We start from the raw sequence: 17,386 nt of genomic DNA, 5'->3' as shown, positions 1-17,386 counted from the left end.
TTGCTGTGCATAAGCTCCTGTGACCACAGAAACCCCCTAATTCAGTTGCATGGCAGGGACAAGCACAGGGTTGCTCCAGATTCAGTCTTCACACCAGAAACCCAGACTAGATCTTTCATGGGTGGCATCTGCCCAGGGAAACTCACCTACACTCTCTCGTCCTAGTTTTCTTCTAAGCTAAGCTAATGATTTCATTTTCACTTTATGAATGGCATGCTTGTCACCAACACACGTGCCCTCCACCTGATGCTTCTATTGTTATGTGTGGTCCTTCACAGAGCAGCCTGTGTATTCCCCATCTAGACCCCATGTGGAACTCCCCCGACCCCCAACACACACACACACCAGGGTCCTCAATGTCTGAGCAGCGGTGGGTGCCGGATATTTACTGGCCTGGATCCCTTCTCACTCCGAGACTGGAAGGCTGTTGCCTGGAAGGCATTTGAGTGCTCAGAGAGATGCCCTCCTCCTGTAGTGCATCCTCCTGGACCCACGGAGAACACGCCTTTTCCACAGAAGTGAAAAGGGAGCTCAAGGAACAGACGGTATGTGAGACTTGGTAGCAGTCTGGGGGACGCTTGAAGTTTGTAGAGGAAGATGGGGGCAAGAAAGGGGACAGGGATGCAACTAATTAATGACAAATATGAATGAGATGAGCTGCCAGATAAATACCAACATGGACATGTTTATTACTTATTAATATACTGAGGGGCATCACTGTTTTTTTTTATTTGTTTTTAAATTCTGGGGCTAGGAAGATAGTTTAGTGAGATGTTTGTCTCATGAATATGAGGATCCGAGCTTAGATCCCTAGCATCTATTTTCTGTCTGTCTGTCTGTCTGTCTGTCTGTCTCTCCTCCCTACTAAGGTCAGGAGCAGTGGTGCTTGTCTCTAATTCCAGCATGGAGAGGTGGAGATAAATGAGCCCCAGAGCTCATCACTGGCCAGGCAGTCAGCCATCAGTGAGCCCCGGGTTCAGTGAGAAACCCAGTCTCAAGAAACCAGGAGGACAGAAATAGAGGGAGGCACCCAATGTTGACGTCTTGCCTACACCTGTGTAAAGTGAGCACATGTGTGCACACGTGGGGGGGAGGGAGTCGGAGAGAGAGGAAGAGGAAGCATACATTTGTATACACGTGGGCACACATGCACATGAATATCTATGTCCCCTCTCCACAGTCCTCCCAGCCGTGTCAGCTGGGTCAAGACCACACAGTGGGAGAGTGGCCATGAGAGATGACTGTGAAGTGCTTGCCTCCCAAGCTCACGGCCTCATTGAGTCACATACTTCCCTGAGGGCTAACTGTCCACCGTGCTAAGTCTTAATTGGAGCTTTGAGATTCTTCCTAGAGAAGCTCCGTAGAAGCTCCCAGTCCCATCTTGGCTTCTCCTCACCTCACAGATGCACATGGAGTGGGGCACTGAGTACTGTGCTGGGGTCCAGGAGATCTCAAGCCATTGCTGGGGAGTTTCTGTTCTATCTTTATGAAGAGAAGGGGTGGGACTCCGAGTTGATGACATCACAACTGTCAGCTGTGGACATGAGGGAACACATGCACTGGCATTGTGAAGACTTTGGTTCGTCAGTGACATTAATGGGGTCTTGGAGACGCCCCAACTCCTCACAGACCCTCTGTCACTGCTAATCTGCAGCATTTACCAGTTTCCACAATGCAAACAGGCATCGCCCAATTTTAATATTCTAATGGTGTAGTCCCTAGAGGAATCAGCTGATTCTGCCGGCTGCACCTTCAGGCTGGAAGTGGTGGTGGGAGGGCCCTGGGTATGTGCACTTCCAAGCACAGGTGGGTGGTGCTGTTGCTGCCACTTGGGACACTCGTGGAGAATCTGTCCTACCCTGAGCTTTTGCTGACAGGCTCTTTGAGCCACTGTCACCCCAGTAAGCCCCACCAAGCAATTGCTGAGCGCTGGAACTCGGGGACATTTGTTCTCAATCTGAGTTGCCCAAGAATAGCAGAAGGAGGTGCTGTAATGTTACAAAACACCCCCCAGGGGGCAGGAGGGAGCCATTCCCCTGCAGTTGCTCAGAGAGCCTCTGGTGTCTTCTACATCTCTTTTCCCTTACAGTCTGAGATCCTAGACTCGGGAGGGGCTTGGGAGGAGAGCTTGGAGAGTGTGAATTCGAGAAAGGACGCCCCTCTACCAGGCTTTCAAGCTTCTTCCAGACACAAGGGAGACTGGCACCACCAGTATTAATACTGCAATCCATTTTGGCTGCTAGACCACACACCACTGCCTGCAACACGCAGCAAACTGCTCTCCTGGCCAATCCCCCATTCCTTACTCCTGGGCTAAGCTTTGTGGACATGTGACCTGTCATTCCCTAAGGGAAGAGGCATAGACAGTGGAGGAGTTCTGCTCTGGAGTCAGATGTGGCCTCACCTAGCAGTCCCTCAGGGGGCCTCCACCCCCTGGGTAGCTATGTGGGGGTAGCTGGTTCTGCAACCCCTGCAAGTCTTATGGGTTTTTTTCTTCTCTCAAAGATTCTGGTGCCACCCATCCCCCTGGATGCTGGTGTGGGGATCCAGCTCTGTGCCGCTGCTGCCCTCTGCCTCACTGTCTCTTCTAACCATTGTGCATGACCTGCCTTTAGAGGGCTCAGCCAGGGCTGGTCCTCTCTGAAGGAAGGGCTCTAGCAACAGATCCAGGCTGTCCCTGATCCTTAAAGCTATTAAAGTGATGGTGGTGGTGGTGGTGGTGGTGGTGGTGTGTGTGCATGCACGCGCATCTGACTAACAACTCCCCTTTCCTCAAATAATAAACATGAATAAATAAAAGATCAGAAGTCATAAGACAATAACTTTTGAAACGGACGGTTGATATCTCAGGAAAGATTGTTCTGAACCCACTATCTATCTAGGCCTTGTTTCCCAGGCTGACCACAAGTCCCTTATGTGGTCCTAGAAACACACCCATTAGGAGGGCATCCCTCATGGAGGACCCACAGAGGATTCTGGGAGAATCCAGAACTGTCAGGTAGGTGGGCAGCGGGGAGGAGGCCTCAGGTGCAGATGGGCTCACAGACTGGCCACAGCAGAGCGGCAACTGGGCACCAGAATCCTGTCAATAATTTATCGTCTTCCCCTGGGAGCTGGTGTCAAGTGCCCCGGGCACAGTCCGGCTGCCACTGTGCTCCTGGCTTCTGAATTATTTAGGGCATCTGGCATTCTTGGCGGAGGGAGCCATTGCACTTTAAAGTCCTGGTGAGGCTCCGTGGGATACATACAATCTCATCCTGATATGTTTTCAGGGAAGTCTCAGGTTTCTTGGAGGAAGCCCTGGTTCTAGGTGGCCAAGCACACTTGGGGACCTTTGGTCCCTGGCCAGGACCTTTCCTCCCTTGTCCCACATCTCTACCTCCTGGCAGCCCCTAACACCACTGGAGAGAAGCAGGTAGGCCTCTTCTCTAACTCCAAGGTAGGAAGCCCTGAGCCCCCACCTAACTCCAAGCGCCTTACTCTGAGGTGGGCCTGTGTCTCGTCTTTACATCCTAGTCTGCCCAGTAGTGGCTTGAATGACCTTTAGTTCATCCCTCTCCAGGCCTGCTTTCTCTTGGGTTGGGGAAGGGAGGGCGCAGTAAGGTGACAGGTCACACTTCCTCTCTCTTCCCTCTGTTTTGCATTTAGGAAGACCTAAAATGAACTTTAATGTGTGGTAGATTCACTGTGTGGTTATCCATCGCTCCCTAAAACTTCTAAGTCTTTCAATTTGTCTGCAGCAGGAATCCTGATGGGCCCAGGCTCTCTGCACTTCGGTGTCTGCTCTGGCAGCCTCCATTGTAGCAACTCCGCGACCTCTTCAGTTTCTTCCGGAGCATTCGTGTGATATGACAGCTACAGAGGGTTAGAAGAGGAGGTGGAGGACATATGTCCTATCCCAGCTCTCCTAGAGTCTGTCTCTGGCCTCTGTGCCCTAACCTGACTTTCTGTGGTCCTGCCAGCCTGAAACCTGCTCTATAAGGTTTATCTACTTGGCTCACCTCAGGCATTGGGCACTCAGCCCTTCTGAGACAGCGCGGATGTCTGAGAGTTCTCGCTCTTCCACCCGTCTGCTCTCCTGGTAACACAGCCAGGTCCTCCTGTGCCTCTCCTCTTCCCATGACAAACAACTTCTTGAGGACAGAGACTTGCCTCGATCCCCATTTTAGCAATGGTCATGACTAACACAGAGAGTGAGGAGATGGGCAGGGCCATGGATGAGCGAACAGAAGGGTGGACAGGTGGAATGGATGGATGGGTTCAATGGATGAATGGATGAATGGATAGGGAGAGTTTATGAGTAGGTAGGATGCATGAATGGGATGGGATGGGTGGATGAATGAAAGTGGATGAACGGATGAACGGGCAGGTTGGTGAGTAGCTAAACGACCCTACGACTTCCTCTTGAGGCTTGCATCTACTTGCCATGAGGGTTAGGTCCGCTCTCCATGTCTACCCTCCCTTCCCACTGCTGAGTCCCGCCAAGCCGCCATTGAACTAGCACTGTCACATCTTTTTTCACACCTTGCAGTTCAGCCATGATCTCCTACACATTACATACTACACGTTACATAAGAGCGATGAATTCTTGAGCCCGAGGCAGTGTGTCTCACTTCGCTTATGTTTAGCCACCATTCCAGCACCTTCCAAAATATGTGTGTCACCCACAGAGAATGGGGCTACTTCAACCGATCAGCTTGTAGGATAAGACTCGTGTGGTGAGCGTCATTCCCAGAAGGGATGCTCCACAAGGGTAGGCATCTCTCTCTTTAGTACCTAGTTCAGTTCATGACATATGGTTTGTGTAGCATAACTGTTTGTTGAGTGAATGAATGAACTGATCTATCTCATTTAATTCCCACATATGAGTACAGTGAACTCAGAAGGGTTATGTAACCTGCTCAGGCTTACACCCTAAATCACTGGACCAAGTGTCTGAGACCATGTCTGCTTCCTAAACCACAGCACTGAACGGCCTCTGTAAGACGTCATCCTCAGGGACACAGGCTATAACAGCTCTCTGGCTTTTAACTTCTCTGGTAGACTACCATCTTCCAGTATGAGTGAGGAAGAGTCAAAAAGAGCAAAATGGAGTTTTATGGGGAGAGAATTGATGGGTGCACAGGAGGGCGAGGTGCTCTTGGTTGACAATGGTTGGAAGGACCAGGGTACTTAGAAGACCCCAGAAAGGAGCATAAAGGAGAGCAAAGACCAGCTTAAGGCCTCTTAGGCCTTTAAAGATGGCCTTGGAGTACAGGGTTTCTGTTTTAAGCCTACAAAGAGGAGGTGTCCAAGAATCAGGCTGGACCCCCAGCAGGCCCCACACTTACTTGTTGCTGAAGACTTTGCTGTAGTTGAAAATCTGAATCTCCAACACTTCATTCCTGTCGATGCTGCTAGCCACTGGCCACCGGAATGTCTGGGGAGAGAGAGGGGCGGCTGTGACCTTGGGGGGCAAATAGCAGGGAATTGGGGCCTCCTAACAGCCAGGGTGACCCCCTTTCATGGGATCCCCAGGGACAAAGCAGCCACACTCTCACTCAGTTGTCATAGCTGCCTCGTGTGGTGGGTATTCTCACCCACTCCTCTTCCAAAGATGGTGCTGGCTGCCAAGGTCACAGGGTAAGGGGGGGGGACCCTAAGCCTAAGAAGGACTTCTGACTGCCAGCCATGTGCTCCTTCCACTGCCTCCCAGCTCCTGTGAGAGCAGAGGAGGGTGGTGTGGCCAGGGCGTGGCTGTGCTCCAGTATACACAGACCACAGGTGGATTCAGGATGAGCTGACTGGAGCCCTGGCTTTGCGGCTCTCGTGAGTCATTTGCATCTGTCCAGGCTCTGCCCTGGTCACCCTCCATCGTGACGGTGTGAACAGTGGTGACTCATGGGGAAGCTCTCTCGTGTTATAAGGGTCAGACCTATCGTCTGTGCCCAACTTACTGTTTCTCTGCTCACACCCCTGGAGACGTCTCTAAGTTGATAATAAGGATGGCTTAGAAATTCAGTGGGTCCATTAGGAAAATGGCCGAAGAGTGGCAGCTAGAACCCAATGCAGATCATAAAGGGATTTGTTCTCTAAGGAAAGCCAATGACGGGCAGAACCCGGCACCTTCTTAGGGATTCCCCAGGGCTCTGTCATTCCAGTCCTTGCCTAGCCTTCCTCCTTTTTGGAACAACAAAAACAACTGGGGAAGAAAAAAAAAGAAAGAAAGAATTTCATCTTGTGTACAACATTTGTCATATTCCCTATTGAAATAGCCTATAGCCATCACCCTCAAGAACATGCAGGTTCCTAGGGACACCTGCCTGCCAGTAAGTAGATTGCCTGTTTTGCTCCCTGATCTTCGCTCCTGATCCCCAGAGACCTTGCCTTCTGAGCAGGGAGCAGCCTGGCCTGCTTCTGTTGGTAAATATAGAATTTATTATCTGTGGGCCAAACTGGGCAAAGCCACTAAGAAGATGCTCACTTGAAAGGCTGCCAACCAGAGAGACTGTAGGGCTGACACTCCAGTAACAGGAGACAGGGTGAGTTAGAGCCAGGGCTCCAGGATGGGATGCTACCATGACATAGGCCACTCAGGTCTCTTGAAGATCTCATGATACAACATAATCAAGGAAGCCCGCATTTGTAGATGCCTCCCCACCACCCCTCCCCAGACCCCTGCATGCTGACGGCATCTGCAGCAGGTCAGAACTTGTTTCACAACAAGGGCAAGCTGCATCCATTGCAGAGACCACACCCCCATGCCCTGTTAAGCTGGAGGGATGGCACCCATGCTCACTCCAGGCCTGGTGCATGAAGCATGAGGATCCATGTGGCGTGTGGTGGGGAGTCATGGAGTTGTGGGGAGCAGGCCTGGGTAAGAGTGGGGTTGAGGTCGTGTCCAAACCCTGGGAATCTCTACCAGAGATCTGCAGGAGTAGGATCGTGTCCTAGGATCGTGTCTGTGTCCTGATCTTCCCCGCCCCTGCTCCCTGCATGTCCTGGCTCACATAGACCAGTGCCTCCACCTTGGCCTCACAGGAAGAGGTCACAGGTAGCCAGGTTAAACTTTCTTCCCCCTTATAAGGTCATGTCCAGTAGCACCTGGAATTCTTCCTTATGCAAATGAGGCATCCTAGGACCCTGGCCCAGCCCAGTGATGTACACTCACCCCGAAAGCCTCTACCTACTCCCTAAAGGTTTAAATAGCCTTTGTTACTCCCAATTAAACGAGCTGATCAATAAAGCCTGCCTCCTGAGACACGAGACACGTCTGTTTCTCTTTGTGCTAACCCATTGTGGCCTGCGGTCTCCATCACCACCAGCGGCGCGCTTCACTTCCCTCTCAGGCCACCTGTCTGATCACGGGGTGATCGTGCCATTATGGGAAAGGGAGCAGAGTGGGAACAACCAGGACAGAGGAAAGGATCAGAGAAAACTGGTGTGAGCTGGAGTCTATATCCTTCTGGGATTTGCTTTGTTTGCCATCCCAGGCTGTCCCAGAACTTGAACATCCCCCACCTCCTAAGTGCTGGGTTTCAGGCTTGCACCATACCATCTGTTTTATTCAGTGCTGGGGATTGAACTCCCTGTCGTGCATGCTGGGGGAGCACCTTACTGACTGAGCCACACCTGCAGTGCGGCTGGACTTTGGCTTAGCAGAGTGATCGGCAGGCACCAAGAGCTGCTAGGAGCTATTGAGAGACGATCCCAGGGGCTTTGACAGACCAGATGGAATGCAGTGAATTCAGTCTGAAATGTGTCCTATGTTCCCTACCCATTCCAGACCAGGAATGACAGTGATAATAACGACGATCGCTGTTTACAGAGAACTTTACGTTATGTAGCAGGCTGAAGTCTTTTCCCACGTTAATTTATTTAGTCTTTCCAACAGACCAGGAAGCTGGTATCTGCCTGGTTTCATGGGTATGGGAGCCACGGCTCTGAGAAGCGGGGCTCAGAGAAGTGAGGAGTTCTGCTGATGGCTGAGTGACACTGCTGAACAGAGGCTTCTGAGAGCTGGCCCTGTAAGCCTTCCTGCCATTCCAGCTGGCCTTCCTTCTCCCACACTGGGGACTTTAAGGTTGGGGCTTACAGGGCCGTCCTGGCTGCTCAGCGGGGAAACTGTGAGGGCTAGTTAGCTTTATGTCAACTTGACCCAAACTAGAGTCATCAAAGAGGAGGAAACTATAAGATGGGGCTGTAGGCAGGCCTGTGGGGCATTTTTTTTTTTTTTTTTTTTTTTTTTTGGTTCTTTTTTTGGAGACTGGGGACCGAACCCAGGGCCTTGCGCTTCCTAGGTGGCGCTCTACCACTGAGCTAAATCCCCCAACCCCCTGGGGCATCTTCTTAATCGGTGATCAGTGGAGGAGGGTGCAGCCCATTGTGTTGGTCCTGGGTTCTATAAGAAAGCAAGCTGAGCAAGCCATGGGGAGCAAGCCAGTAAGCAGCACCCCTCCATGGCCTCTGCATCAGCTTCTGCCTCCAAGCTCCTGCCTCCAGGTTCCTGCCCTGCTTGCCTTCCTGTCCCGACATCCTTCAGTGATGACCAGTGATGTAAAAGCAGAAGCCAAATAAATCCTCTCCTCCCCGAGTTGCTTTAGCCACAGTGTTTCATCACAGCAACAGCGACCCTGATGTGAGCATGAGACAGAGAGAGGCTAGAGGTTGGTGGGGCTCCTGGAAGCCTCAGGACCTGTTTCAGCTTTGGCTCCCGCTGTCTGAGGCCTGCGCTCAGCTCAACTGGGCTCCACAGAGCATGTCATCTTCTCAATGGAGTTACTTAGACAAGACTACAGGGAGGTAAAGGCCTGATTCATTCATTAGCCGTGGGCCCAGGAAGAGTATGGAGGGGCCCATTGAGGCTGTGGTTTTGGGGTGACTCAGGCAGGGTATTTCTTCCAATTGGGGGTTGTGGGTGGCTCCTGGAACTAGTAAGAAAGGAGTGGGGGACACTGGCAGTGACCCTGAAAATGGCACCTCAGAGAGGGATGTATGGACACAGTGGCAACAGCGGGATCGGGGGAGGAAGTGAAGGCCTGATATAGGAAACTCACAGAGAGACCATGCTGGCTTCTGCTTGTCCCCCACTGAGGTACAGTTCAGTGAGGTCATAAGAGCTGACAGGACACAACAGCCTGCGCCTCTGCCTCTGCCTCTGCCTCTGCCTCTGCCTCTGTCTCTCTCTCTCTCCTCTGCCTGTCTGCCTCTCTGCCTCTCCCTCTGCTTCCGCCACTTCCTTTGCTTCTGCTTCTGCCTCTGTCTCTGCCTCTGCTTCTGCTTCTACCTCTGCCTCTGCCTCTCTGCCTCTGCCTCTCTGCCTCTGCCTCTCTCTCTCTGCCTCTCTCTGTCTCTCTGCCTCCTCTGCCTCTGCCTCTGCCTCTCTGCCTCTGCTCTCTGCTCTCTCTGCCTCTGTCTCTCTCTGTCCTCTGTCTCTCTGTCTCTCTCTCCCTCTCTCTCTCTCCTCTCTCTCTCTGCCTCTCTCTCTCTCTGCCTCTCCCTCTGCCTCTCTGCCTCTGCCCCTCTCTGCCTCTGCCTCTCTGCCTCTCTGCCTCTGCCTCTCCCTCTGTCCCTCTGCCTCTCTGCCCTCTGCCTCTGCCTCTCTGCCTCTGCCTCTCTCTCTGCCGCTCTGCCTCTCTGTTTCTGCCTCTGCCTCTGTCTCTCTGTCTCTCCCTCTGTGCTTCTGCCTCTGTCTCTGCCTCTGCCTCTCTTTCCTCTGCCTCTCTGCCTCTCTCTGCCTCTGCCTCTCTGCATCTGTCTCTCTGCCCCTCTTTGCCTCGAATTCCCTGCCTCTCTGCCCCTCTGCCCCTATGCCTCTGCCTCTTGCCTCTGCCTCTCTGCCTCTCTGCTCTCTCTGCCTCTGCATCTGCCCCTGCCTCTGCCTCTGCCTCTGCCTCTTCCTCTCTGTTCTCTGCTTCTCTCTCCTCTGCCTCTGCCTCTGCCTCTCTCTCTGCCTCTGCCTCTGTCTCTCTGCCTCTCTGCCTCTGCCTCTCTGCCTCTGCCTCCTCTCTGCCTCTGCCTCTGTCTCTCTGCCTCTGCCTCTGCCTCTCTCTCTCTCAGTCTCTCTCTGCCTCTGCCTCTCTCCTCTGCCTCTCCTCTGCCTCTGCCTCTCTGCCTCTGTCTCTCTGCCTCTCTCTGCCTCTGCCTCTCTGTCTGTCTCTGTCTTTCTTTGTCTCTGCCTTTCTCCGTCTCCATCTCTCATTGGTTTTACTCCTGGTTGCTCATTAGCCTGATTTCTGGAAATTTTTTGAGGCTCCTGGTCCCCAGCTTTGGTCCTGATGGGCCTAGAGCCTCTCTGTGAGACCCAGGCCCCGTGTGGCACTTGCTTGTTCCACCTCGCTGTGTGATATCAGACGCCATACTCTGATGCATTAATGAGACCCTCACCAGATGCTGAACAGATGTTGGTGCCGTGCTCTTGGACCTCCAGCCTTAAGAACAGCAAACCAAATATCTCTCTCTATGCTTTAGAAACGACCCCGTCTCAGCTCTTCTGTTACACACACAGAAGATGGACTGAGACAAATATATATCTCACAGGGCTGCTGCAAGGACCAAATGAAATCACACTAGCGACAGGATGTTATGTGGAGAGAGAACCTAGCATGGCAGAAATGAAAGTCATTATTCGTTCAGGCTTGTCTCTCCCCTCCCCCGACCCCCGCAGGGCTCTGTGCACGTTGTAGCCAATATGTCTCCCTGGCCCTCCTCTGCCCTTCTCTGCCTCCCTCACACTTTATCTGCCTTGGTCTTCCCATGTCTTCTGCCCCTCTATTGCTTGTCCTCATCCTGATTGCATTTCTCTATGTCTCCCTTTGGCCGCCATTTCCCTCTTTGTACCCATGACAGAGATGCACACATACATGCAGAGAACATAGCCAGATAAGGTGAAAGAGTTTAGGGGTTTGGGGGTTCCCAGGAGCCATCACTCACTCTATGCCCCGTGACCAGACCATGCTACTCAACTCCTGAAGTGTCTGACTGAAGGGAAGGGCTCTGAGGGAAAGTTTCTATCTCGATAGTAAACCTCGGGCCACTGCTCTCAGAAACATGGCAAAGAGGCCCTTCAGTGGAGAGGACTTGAGGGAGAAGCATCCAAGGGCACACAGCTTATTGGTGACAGAGGCAGGACTAAGCTCCAGTCTCCAAGCTTAGCTCAGGTCTTACTTCCCAACACTGGGCTGTCTCCTGGGTGATTGGAGAGGACCAAGTTTCGGGGGTGGGGGTGGGGCTGTAATTCTGATTGTCCTTCTAGATTGACAGCTGGAAAACCATTTATTTATCAAGTGCTGATCAACTACCAGGCAGCTGCTACCACTTGACACATAGTGTACTAACAATTTAACCCCACTTCACAGATAAGGAAACCGAGATTCAGGATTTGCCCAGCAATGAAGCTTATTAATTGATTTTTTTAATTAGATCAATCAAGAGGCAGAATGTGCAGATTCAAACCCTGGTGCCGATATTTAGCAACTATGAGAAATTGGACGAGGTACCACACATCCCAGTACCCTTATATAGAGTATGGACGGTACAGCACCTAACCTTGGCTCAGGCACAAGGTAAACACTTGGGAAGAAGCATGGCTCTGCTGTTATCTGGGGGTGCCTGCTCCCAGTCCCCCTCTCTCCTTTTTCTCCGTGACACCTCTTTTCACAAGAGGGAGTCTGTAATGCCACTCCTTGATTCTAGGCTGGCCTATGGCTGCCTTTCACCAACAGAAGGTGGCCACATGAGGCTCTGTGGCACCTAGACCTGGAGGCTTCCATTCTTCATTATCTTAGAAGTCAGTGGTTCAGGAAGAAGTCCAGGCCACCCTGTTGGAAGAGAAGCCTGTGGAGAGGGAGGCCCTGGAGGATGTGAGGTCAGAGGAGACAGAGAGGACCCAGACGGATGTCGGGACACTATCACAGCCGTCCCACAGACAGCAGTGCCAGAATCAGAAGCCACAGTAAAGCACAGAGGCTGTCAGTCCCCGGGGGCTTGTTACACAGCAGTAGATATCTGTGACATGATCCCACTCAGTCTGTGATTCTCCTTGTCAGGTCTGGGTGAAGATCACCTCTCACCGGCAGCAGGGCTGGGCTCCATGCCCCTGCCTCAGTCTCCTGCTCCCTCTCCTTCCCATTGGCTCCCAGAATGTCATGACGGTCACTGTGAGGGCAGTCAGAGCAGGAGCAGAGGTGAAGCGCAGGTGGTTGCCTGGTTCACCGGGGCTTCCCCACACTCTCTTACAGGGTCTGGTACAGCGTGGACTGTCAGCAAACAAGTCTCAGATAGTAGGAGATTATAGCACAGACACCGTCAGGTGGTAGCAGGAGTGTGCTCGTTTGGAGCTGTGAGGCTGGCCAGGCTTTTGGGAGACAGCCAGCCAGAACACAGGAAGTGCTCAGTTAATGGGCCATTTATTATAGTTGCTATTGCTCTGCTGTTTGTTCCAGGATCTGGGCAAGACTTGGCTTCTTGACGACAGACACTTGAGGGCTGCAGAGGCTTCTGGGCACATAGGGCACTTCCCCAGCTTGGCAGCAGCGTTCGCCCAAGTCTCTTCCTGTGCCCTTGCAGGTGAGGGGGGTGGCTTTTATATCTGGAAGTGCCCGGAAAAGTGGTTGCCAATGAAATCCAACTCACTATCTAATATCCTGCTTCATTCAACCCCCAAGTCTGAGACCCCGGCCCTGCTAAGTCAAACATTGCTCTCCCAGATGTCACGGGCCACCACATCTCATTCAGGGGCACATGTTTGCTCAGCATTCTTTGTGTATCAGAACTGTGAGTGACTCTGTGTGGGATGCAGGGTTGCAGGGGTGAAGGGATGCAGGGATGCGGGGATGCAGGGATGCAGGGGTGCAGAGATGCGGGGATGCAGGGATGCAGGGGTGAAGGGATGCAGAGATGCGGGGATGCAGGGATGCAGGGGTGAAGGGATGCAGGGATGCTGGGGTGAAGGGATGCAGGGATGCAGGGATGCAGGGATGCGGGGGTGAAGGGATGCAGGGATGCAGGGATGCAGGGATGTTGGGGTGAAGGGTGTTTCCAGGTTCTGGAGATGTACCTAGATGGCTCTGAGGACAAAGTGAACTGAAGGCAGTGAGACTGTTTACAGGAGCTGGGGGGTGGTTATTAGTGGTGGAGGAAGAAAAGGTGATCTCTCTCTGGAACAGCCTTAGGAGCACTTGAGTGTCCAGTTGTGACGCAGTTCACCATCTGCAGACTTGGGCTAACCTGCCTGGTAGTGGCCGGGCCACGGTGTTCTGTATCCTATCACCCTCAGGGATCTGGGACTCCACAGAGTTCCCTGATATCTGTGGGAGGATGAGCTGAGTCATCCCTGGCTTGCCCGTGACAAGGTGTGGAATGTCCTGTCAGAAGGCTAGCATCCTCAGAGGGCACAGACCCTCATGCTTGAGCCGAGTTTTTCCTGTAGAGATTTGGGGTATAATGGAAATGTCCTGGGGGCTGAAATACCTGGGTTCTAGTTTTATGTTTGTGTTCCTCTGGAAGTCTTAGGGAGCCCCTTCCCCTCATAATCCACTTTGACTGGTATACAATAGTGAGGTCTACTAAGTGACCTCTAAGGTGCCTTTAAGTACTCTGCGCCTTGCCTACTGCCTATCTTAAAGCCTAGATCTAAAGGTCTGTGCACAATGCTAGCTCCATTAAGCACTCCAGATCTGGATACAGGCCTGCCAGCAGTTACAGGAGCCAGACTAGCAGGCATCCATTTCCCCCCATGTTCTGAGTGCTTTGTGTTAGGCCAAGAGACAGGCACATTTCTGTCCCTCTCGGAACTCAGCCTATGACTTCCAGGTAAGCAGAAGCGGGAAGACAGGCCCAGGTTCCCTGCTTAACCATTCCCCAGGCCGAACATGGCGCCTCACCTGAACTCAGGAGGCGCAGGTCTACTTTTGCATGTACTGAACACCTGAGAGCAGGACTGAATCCTTATCCACCCTACAAGTCACCCTTGGCCCTGGAATCAGACAGACTGGCATTCAACTCCAGGCATGGCTCCTTGTGACCTGGGGATGCCGTGTTCTTCGAGCCAGCCATACAGAGCAGAGTGCTCAGGCAAATCTCTCTCCCCTTAGACTGAGCGTTCAGGTCTTAGCATTGGGCAGTAGGGAAGCCTGGTTCACTTGAACAAGCCAGCCAGAATCTTGAAGGCCTGGGGCCTACTTAGGGATGGGTGGATGGGTGGGAGGTGGGGTTGGAGGGCTTGAGGGGAAAGGGGTCATGGTATGGGGTGGGGTCCAAACAGTGCCTGTGTTAAAGCCAAACTGGGCTGGGCTTAGACAGACTTGGCATGCTCCCTCAGTCCCCCCAGCATTGCCTCCCACCTCAGCTTCTTCAGAGCCACCAGCTCAATGAGGGATCTCGGGTTCCAGCCCCTAGGAAAGGGGACACCACCTGGCTCTGTTTCCATCACTGTAGGAGGGGCATTGTTTTTCTCCCCAGCTACCTCCTGCCCACTCAGGTTGCTCAGTCCAAATGGCTCTCCTACCTATGTCTTAATCAAGCAGGCGCCCCTCCCTTGATTGGATTCCTCACCCTAGAGAAGAAGCCTTTATTTCATTTGCTAGGAGAACGCCCCCTCCTCATTTCACAGATGAGTCCAAGACCCATAACATTGTTTCATGAGGGATTTAGAGCCCAAGTCTCCTGACTCTAAGACTCCCATGTATCTCTCTGTCTCTCTCTCTAAGCTAGTTCCCAAAGGCCGTGGGCAGAAGACAGAGACAGAAGAGACCCTTGGAGGATTCATAAATATACCTTTCCCAGACTTGTTCTGGAATGTCTGATGGGTAGGTCCTACCAGGGATAGCCAGAGGAACGTGGGATTTGTCTACCTGAGGCACAGAAATATCTCCATGAGCTCTTTGGGGATCGAAGAGTTGTCCTTCCTGCCTTGTGGGATGTGACTAGTGATAGCCAGGCTATGGGACCCTTTTAGAGGAAGGAGAGAAGCCTAGTTCCTGCGAACAAACCAGCCACAATCTTGAAGGCCTGGGACGGGTTTTTATTGGTGTACCCAGAGAGGTCCTCAGATCTAGTCTTGGTGTTCACTTAGAGTCCTGGCTTGGCTACTTCTATTCTGTCACCTTGTAAGGGATACTTACTCTCTGGGACTAAGTGTCATCATCCATCAGTTATCATGTGGAGTAGATGGAAGAGGACGGCTCAGATAGTGTATCACCCCTAGACCCATCCCCACACATATCAGTAGGTCTCCATTACGTAATAACCGTGAACTTCCTGGCCACCACCCCCACTCCTAAAGGCCAGGTAGCAATGTGAGCAAGCTTGTCCCCATCTGGTGGTGGCTCTTGATCCTATCAGTGTCTGCCAGAGCTCCCAGGCTTCTGCTTCTTCCCATGGTCACTGAGCACTGTCCCAGAGACAGCCCTATATAAAGTTCCTGTATGGAACAACCTTATTCTCCCACCAGCTCAGGGACCCTTCTGACACTCAGAATATGCCCCATGCAGATGTCTGGTGGCATCAAGGACATCCTCCACCTGATCCGTGTTGGGCTTCTCTGGAAAGAGGAAGGACACGGTGATTAACTTTGAATGTCATGTATTATCTGTGGCTCAGGTGTCCCGGGTTGCAGGGCATGGAAAGGGGTGGCATTGTCCTTCGAAAGGGCATCAGGTTGCTCACTGCCTGGGACTTGGGTTGTTAGGGCTCCTAGGAGTCTTGAAAGGGGGGAGTTAGGTGCTTTCTATAGGCCCAGGAAGGCAGGCCTGTGAGAAACTGATCTGGAGCCCATGGCTGAGGGAAGGAGGTGGGGATGGGAGTCAACAGGTGTGCAGTGGAACAAGGCCTCGTGAGAGCCGTTTATGCAGCGGGGTATCTTTATCGCAGGTACCCCTCATTCTGCTTGCTGTCTCCCAGAGAGAATGCATATCTGTCCCCAGCATGGTGTGACAAACGTGGAAACTGAAGGTAAAGTGAAGTTAAAAGCTTCACAGACAGCAAGGAGACAGGGAAAACAAGACCAGAACACCCACCGTATTGGTGAGGAATCCAGCTGTCCTGGGATGGAGGGACACACTGAGCGGAGAGGCAGTGCCCTTGTGGCTGGGGTGACATAGCACAAGGTGAGACCCTGCTTTTCCCATCTCCAGCTCTGGGTCTGAACTCCCAGTTCTCCTACATGGCACTGGCCCAGGAGGAGGGAAAAAAACTGGTTTGGGTGACCCCTCAGCCCCATGGATCAATTGGACCACAAGTCTACCACGAGGTCCTTCTCAGCACAAACAAAACCAGACACGAGAGGCAAATAACAAGAAGGGCAGGCTGCTCTGAGGGCCACACCGAGCTCTTGGCTTAGGCCAAGATGGTGTCTCAGGACTGTTGTTCTTACCCGCAAAGTCAACCTTGAAGAAGCTACAGTAGCAGGAGGGACAGGCAGATTCCAAGCAGACAGAAGAAAGGACAGAGACATCTAAGCTGTTTGAGTTGGTGGCTGTTGGAGGCTAGAGGTTGCCAATGTGAGGCAAGAGGTAAGGGAGGAACCAGGCAAGGATGAGACCTAAGGCTGAGGAAAAGCTTGCTATGATGTCATCTTATTTCTGATAAAGCTGTGACAAGAGCCTTCTGACACAGGAAATAATACGTGTAGGTGTTGATAGGCCAGCAGCTTATGTCTCTCGAATCCCAGAGTAATGGCCAATGGTGTTGCTCCTCAGAGGTTCCAAGAGGAAACCCTGACTCTGGTGAGGAGTCTACACATCTCTGTTGTGACTTGGGTCCACTCCTTTCAGACCAAAGTGTCTCCCTCTCAACTGCCCATTCCAGGACAGTGCACAGAGTGCAAAGCACTTGAACAGTACATCTCCTGTGAGAGAAAGAGCACTCTGAGAGCTGTTACCACCATAACAGCGTTGGAAGTACACGGACATCCGGCAATGCATTATCAATAAGGAGTAAGGGCAAGGAACCATCACAGAGAACAGATAGTGCTCTGAAGGACCGACTGCAAGCATCTCCTCAGGAGACAGCGGGAAGGGATCAAGACAGACAACAGGAAAGTCCAGAGATTCAGGTCTCAGAAGAGAGAACAATAGCGTTAATAAAGAGTCGGGGGAACCGACTGACTCAAAAAAATAGTAAGCAAAGGTTAAAAAGCTATAGATTTGTAAAAGCTCACAAAACCCTGTGAAGTAGGAGCAAAAAGGAAAATCTACAACTAGACCCATCGTAATAAAATTGAAGAGTAACCAGGGCATGGGGCTTGTGAGGCGACTCAGTGGATAAAGGAGCTTGCAGTGAATACTGGGGACCTGAGTTCAATCCCCAAACCCACCTGGTAGAAGGAAAGAGCTGCCTCTTACAAGTCTTCCACATATGTTAGTGTGTGACCCCCACTCCCAACTAACTAACTAGCTAACTAGCTAAC

The 17,386-nt window shown here is 52.1% G+C and overlaps 1 protein-coding gene across 2 annotated transcripts in view; it reads right to left on the bottom strand.

The window, feature by feature from the left end:
- Otof (otoferlin) overlaps positions 1-17,386 on the bottom strand; it is a 95,786-nt gene that overhangs the window by 53,253 nt on the left and 25,147 nt on the right. For both annotated transcript variants that reach the window (XM_032909046.1, XM_032909047.1), the window contains exon 3: positions 5,331-5,419. In XM_032909046.1, coding sequence (XP_032764937.1) covers positions 5,331-5,419 — 89 coding nt within the window. The remainder of the gene's footprint in view (positions 1-5,330; positions 5,420-17,386) is intronic.

This window comes from Rattus rattus, chromosome 7 (assembly GCF_011064425.1).
Source record: "Rattus rattus isolate New Zealand chromosome 7, Rrattus_CSIRO_v1, whole genome shotgun sequence".
Classification (NCBI taxonomy): Eukaryota; Metazoa; Chordata; class Mammalia; order Rodentia; family Muridae; genus Rattus; species Rattus rattus.
This window is presented reverse-complemented; position numbering and strand designations above follow the sequence as displayed.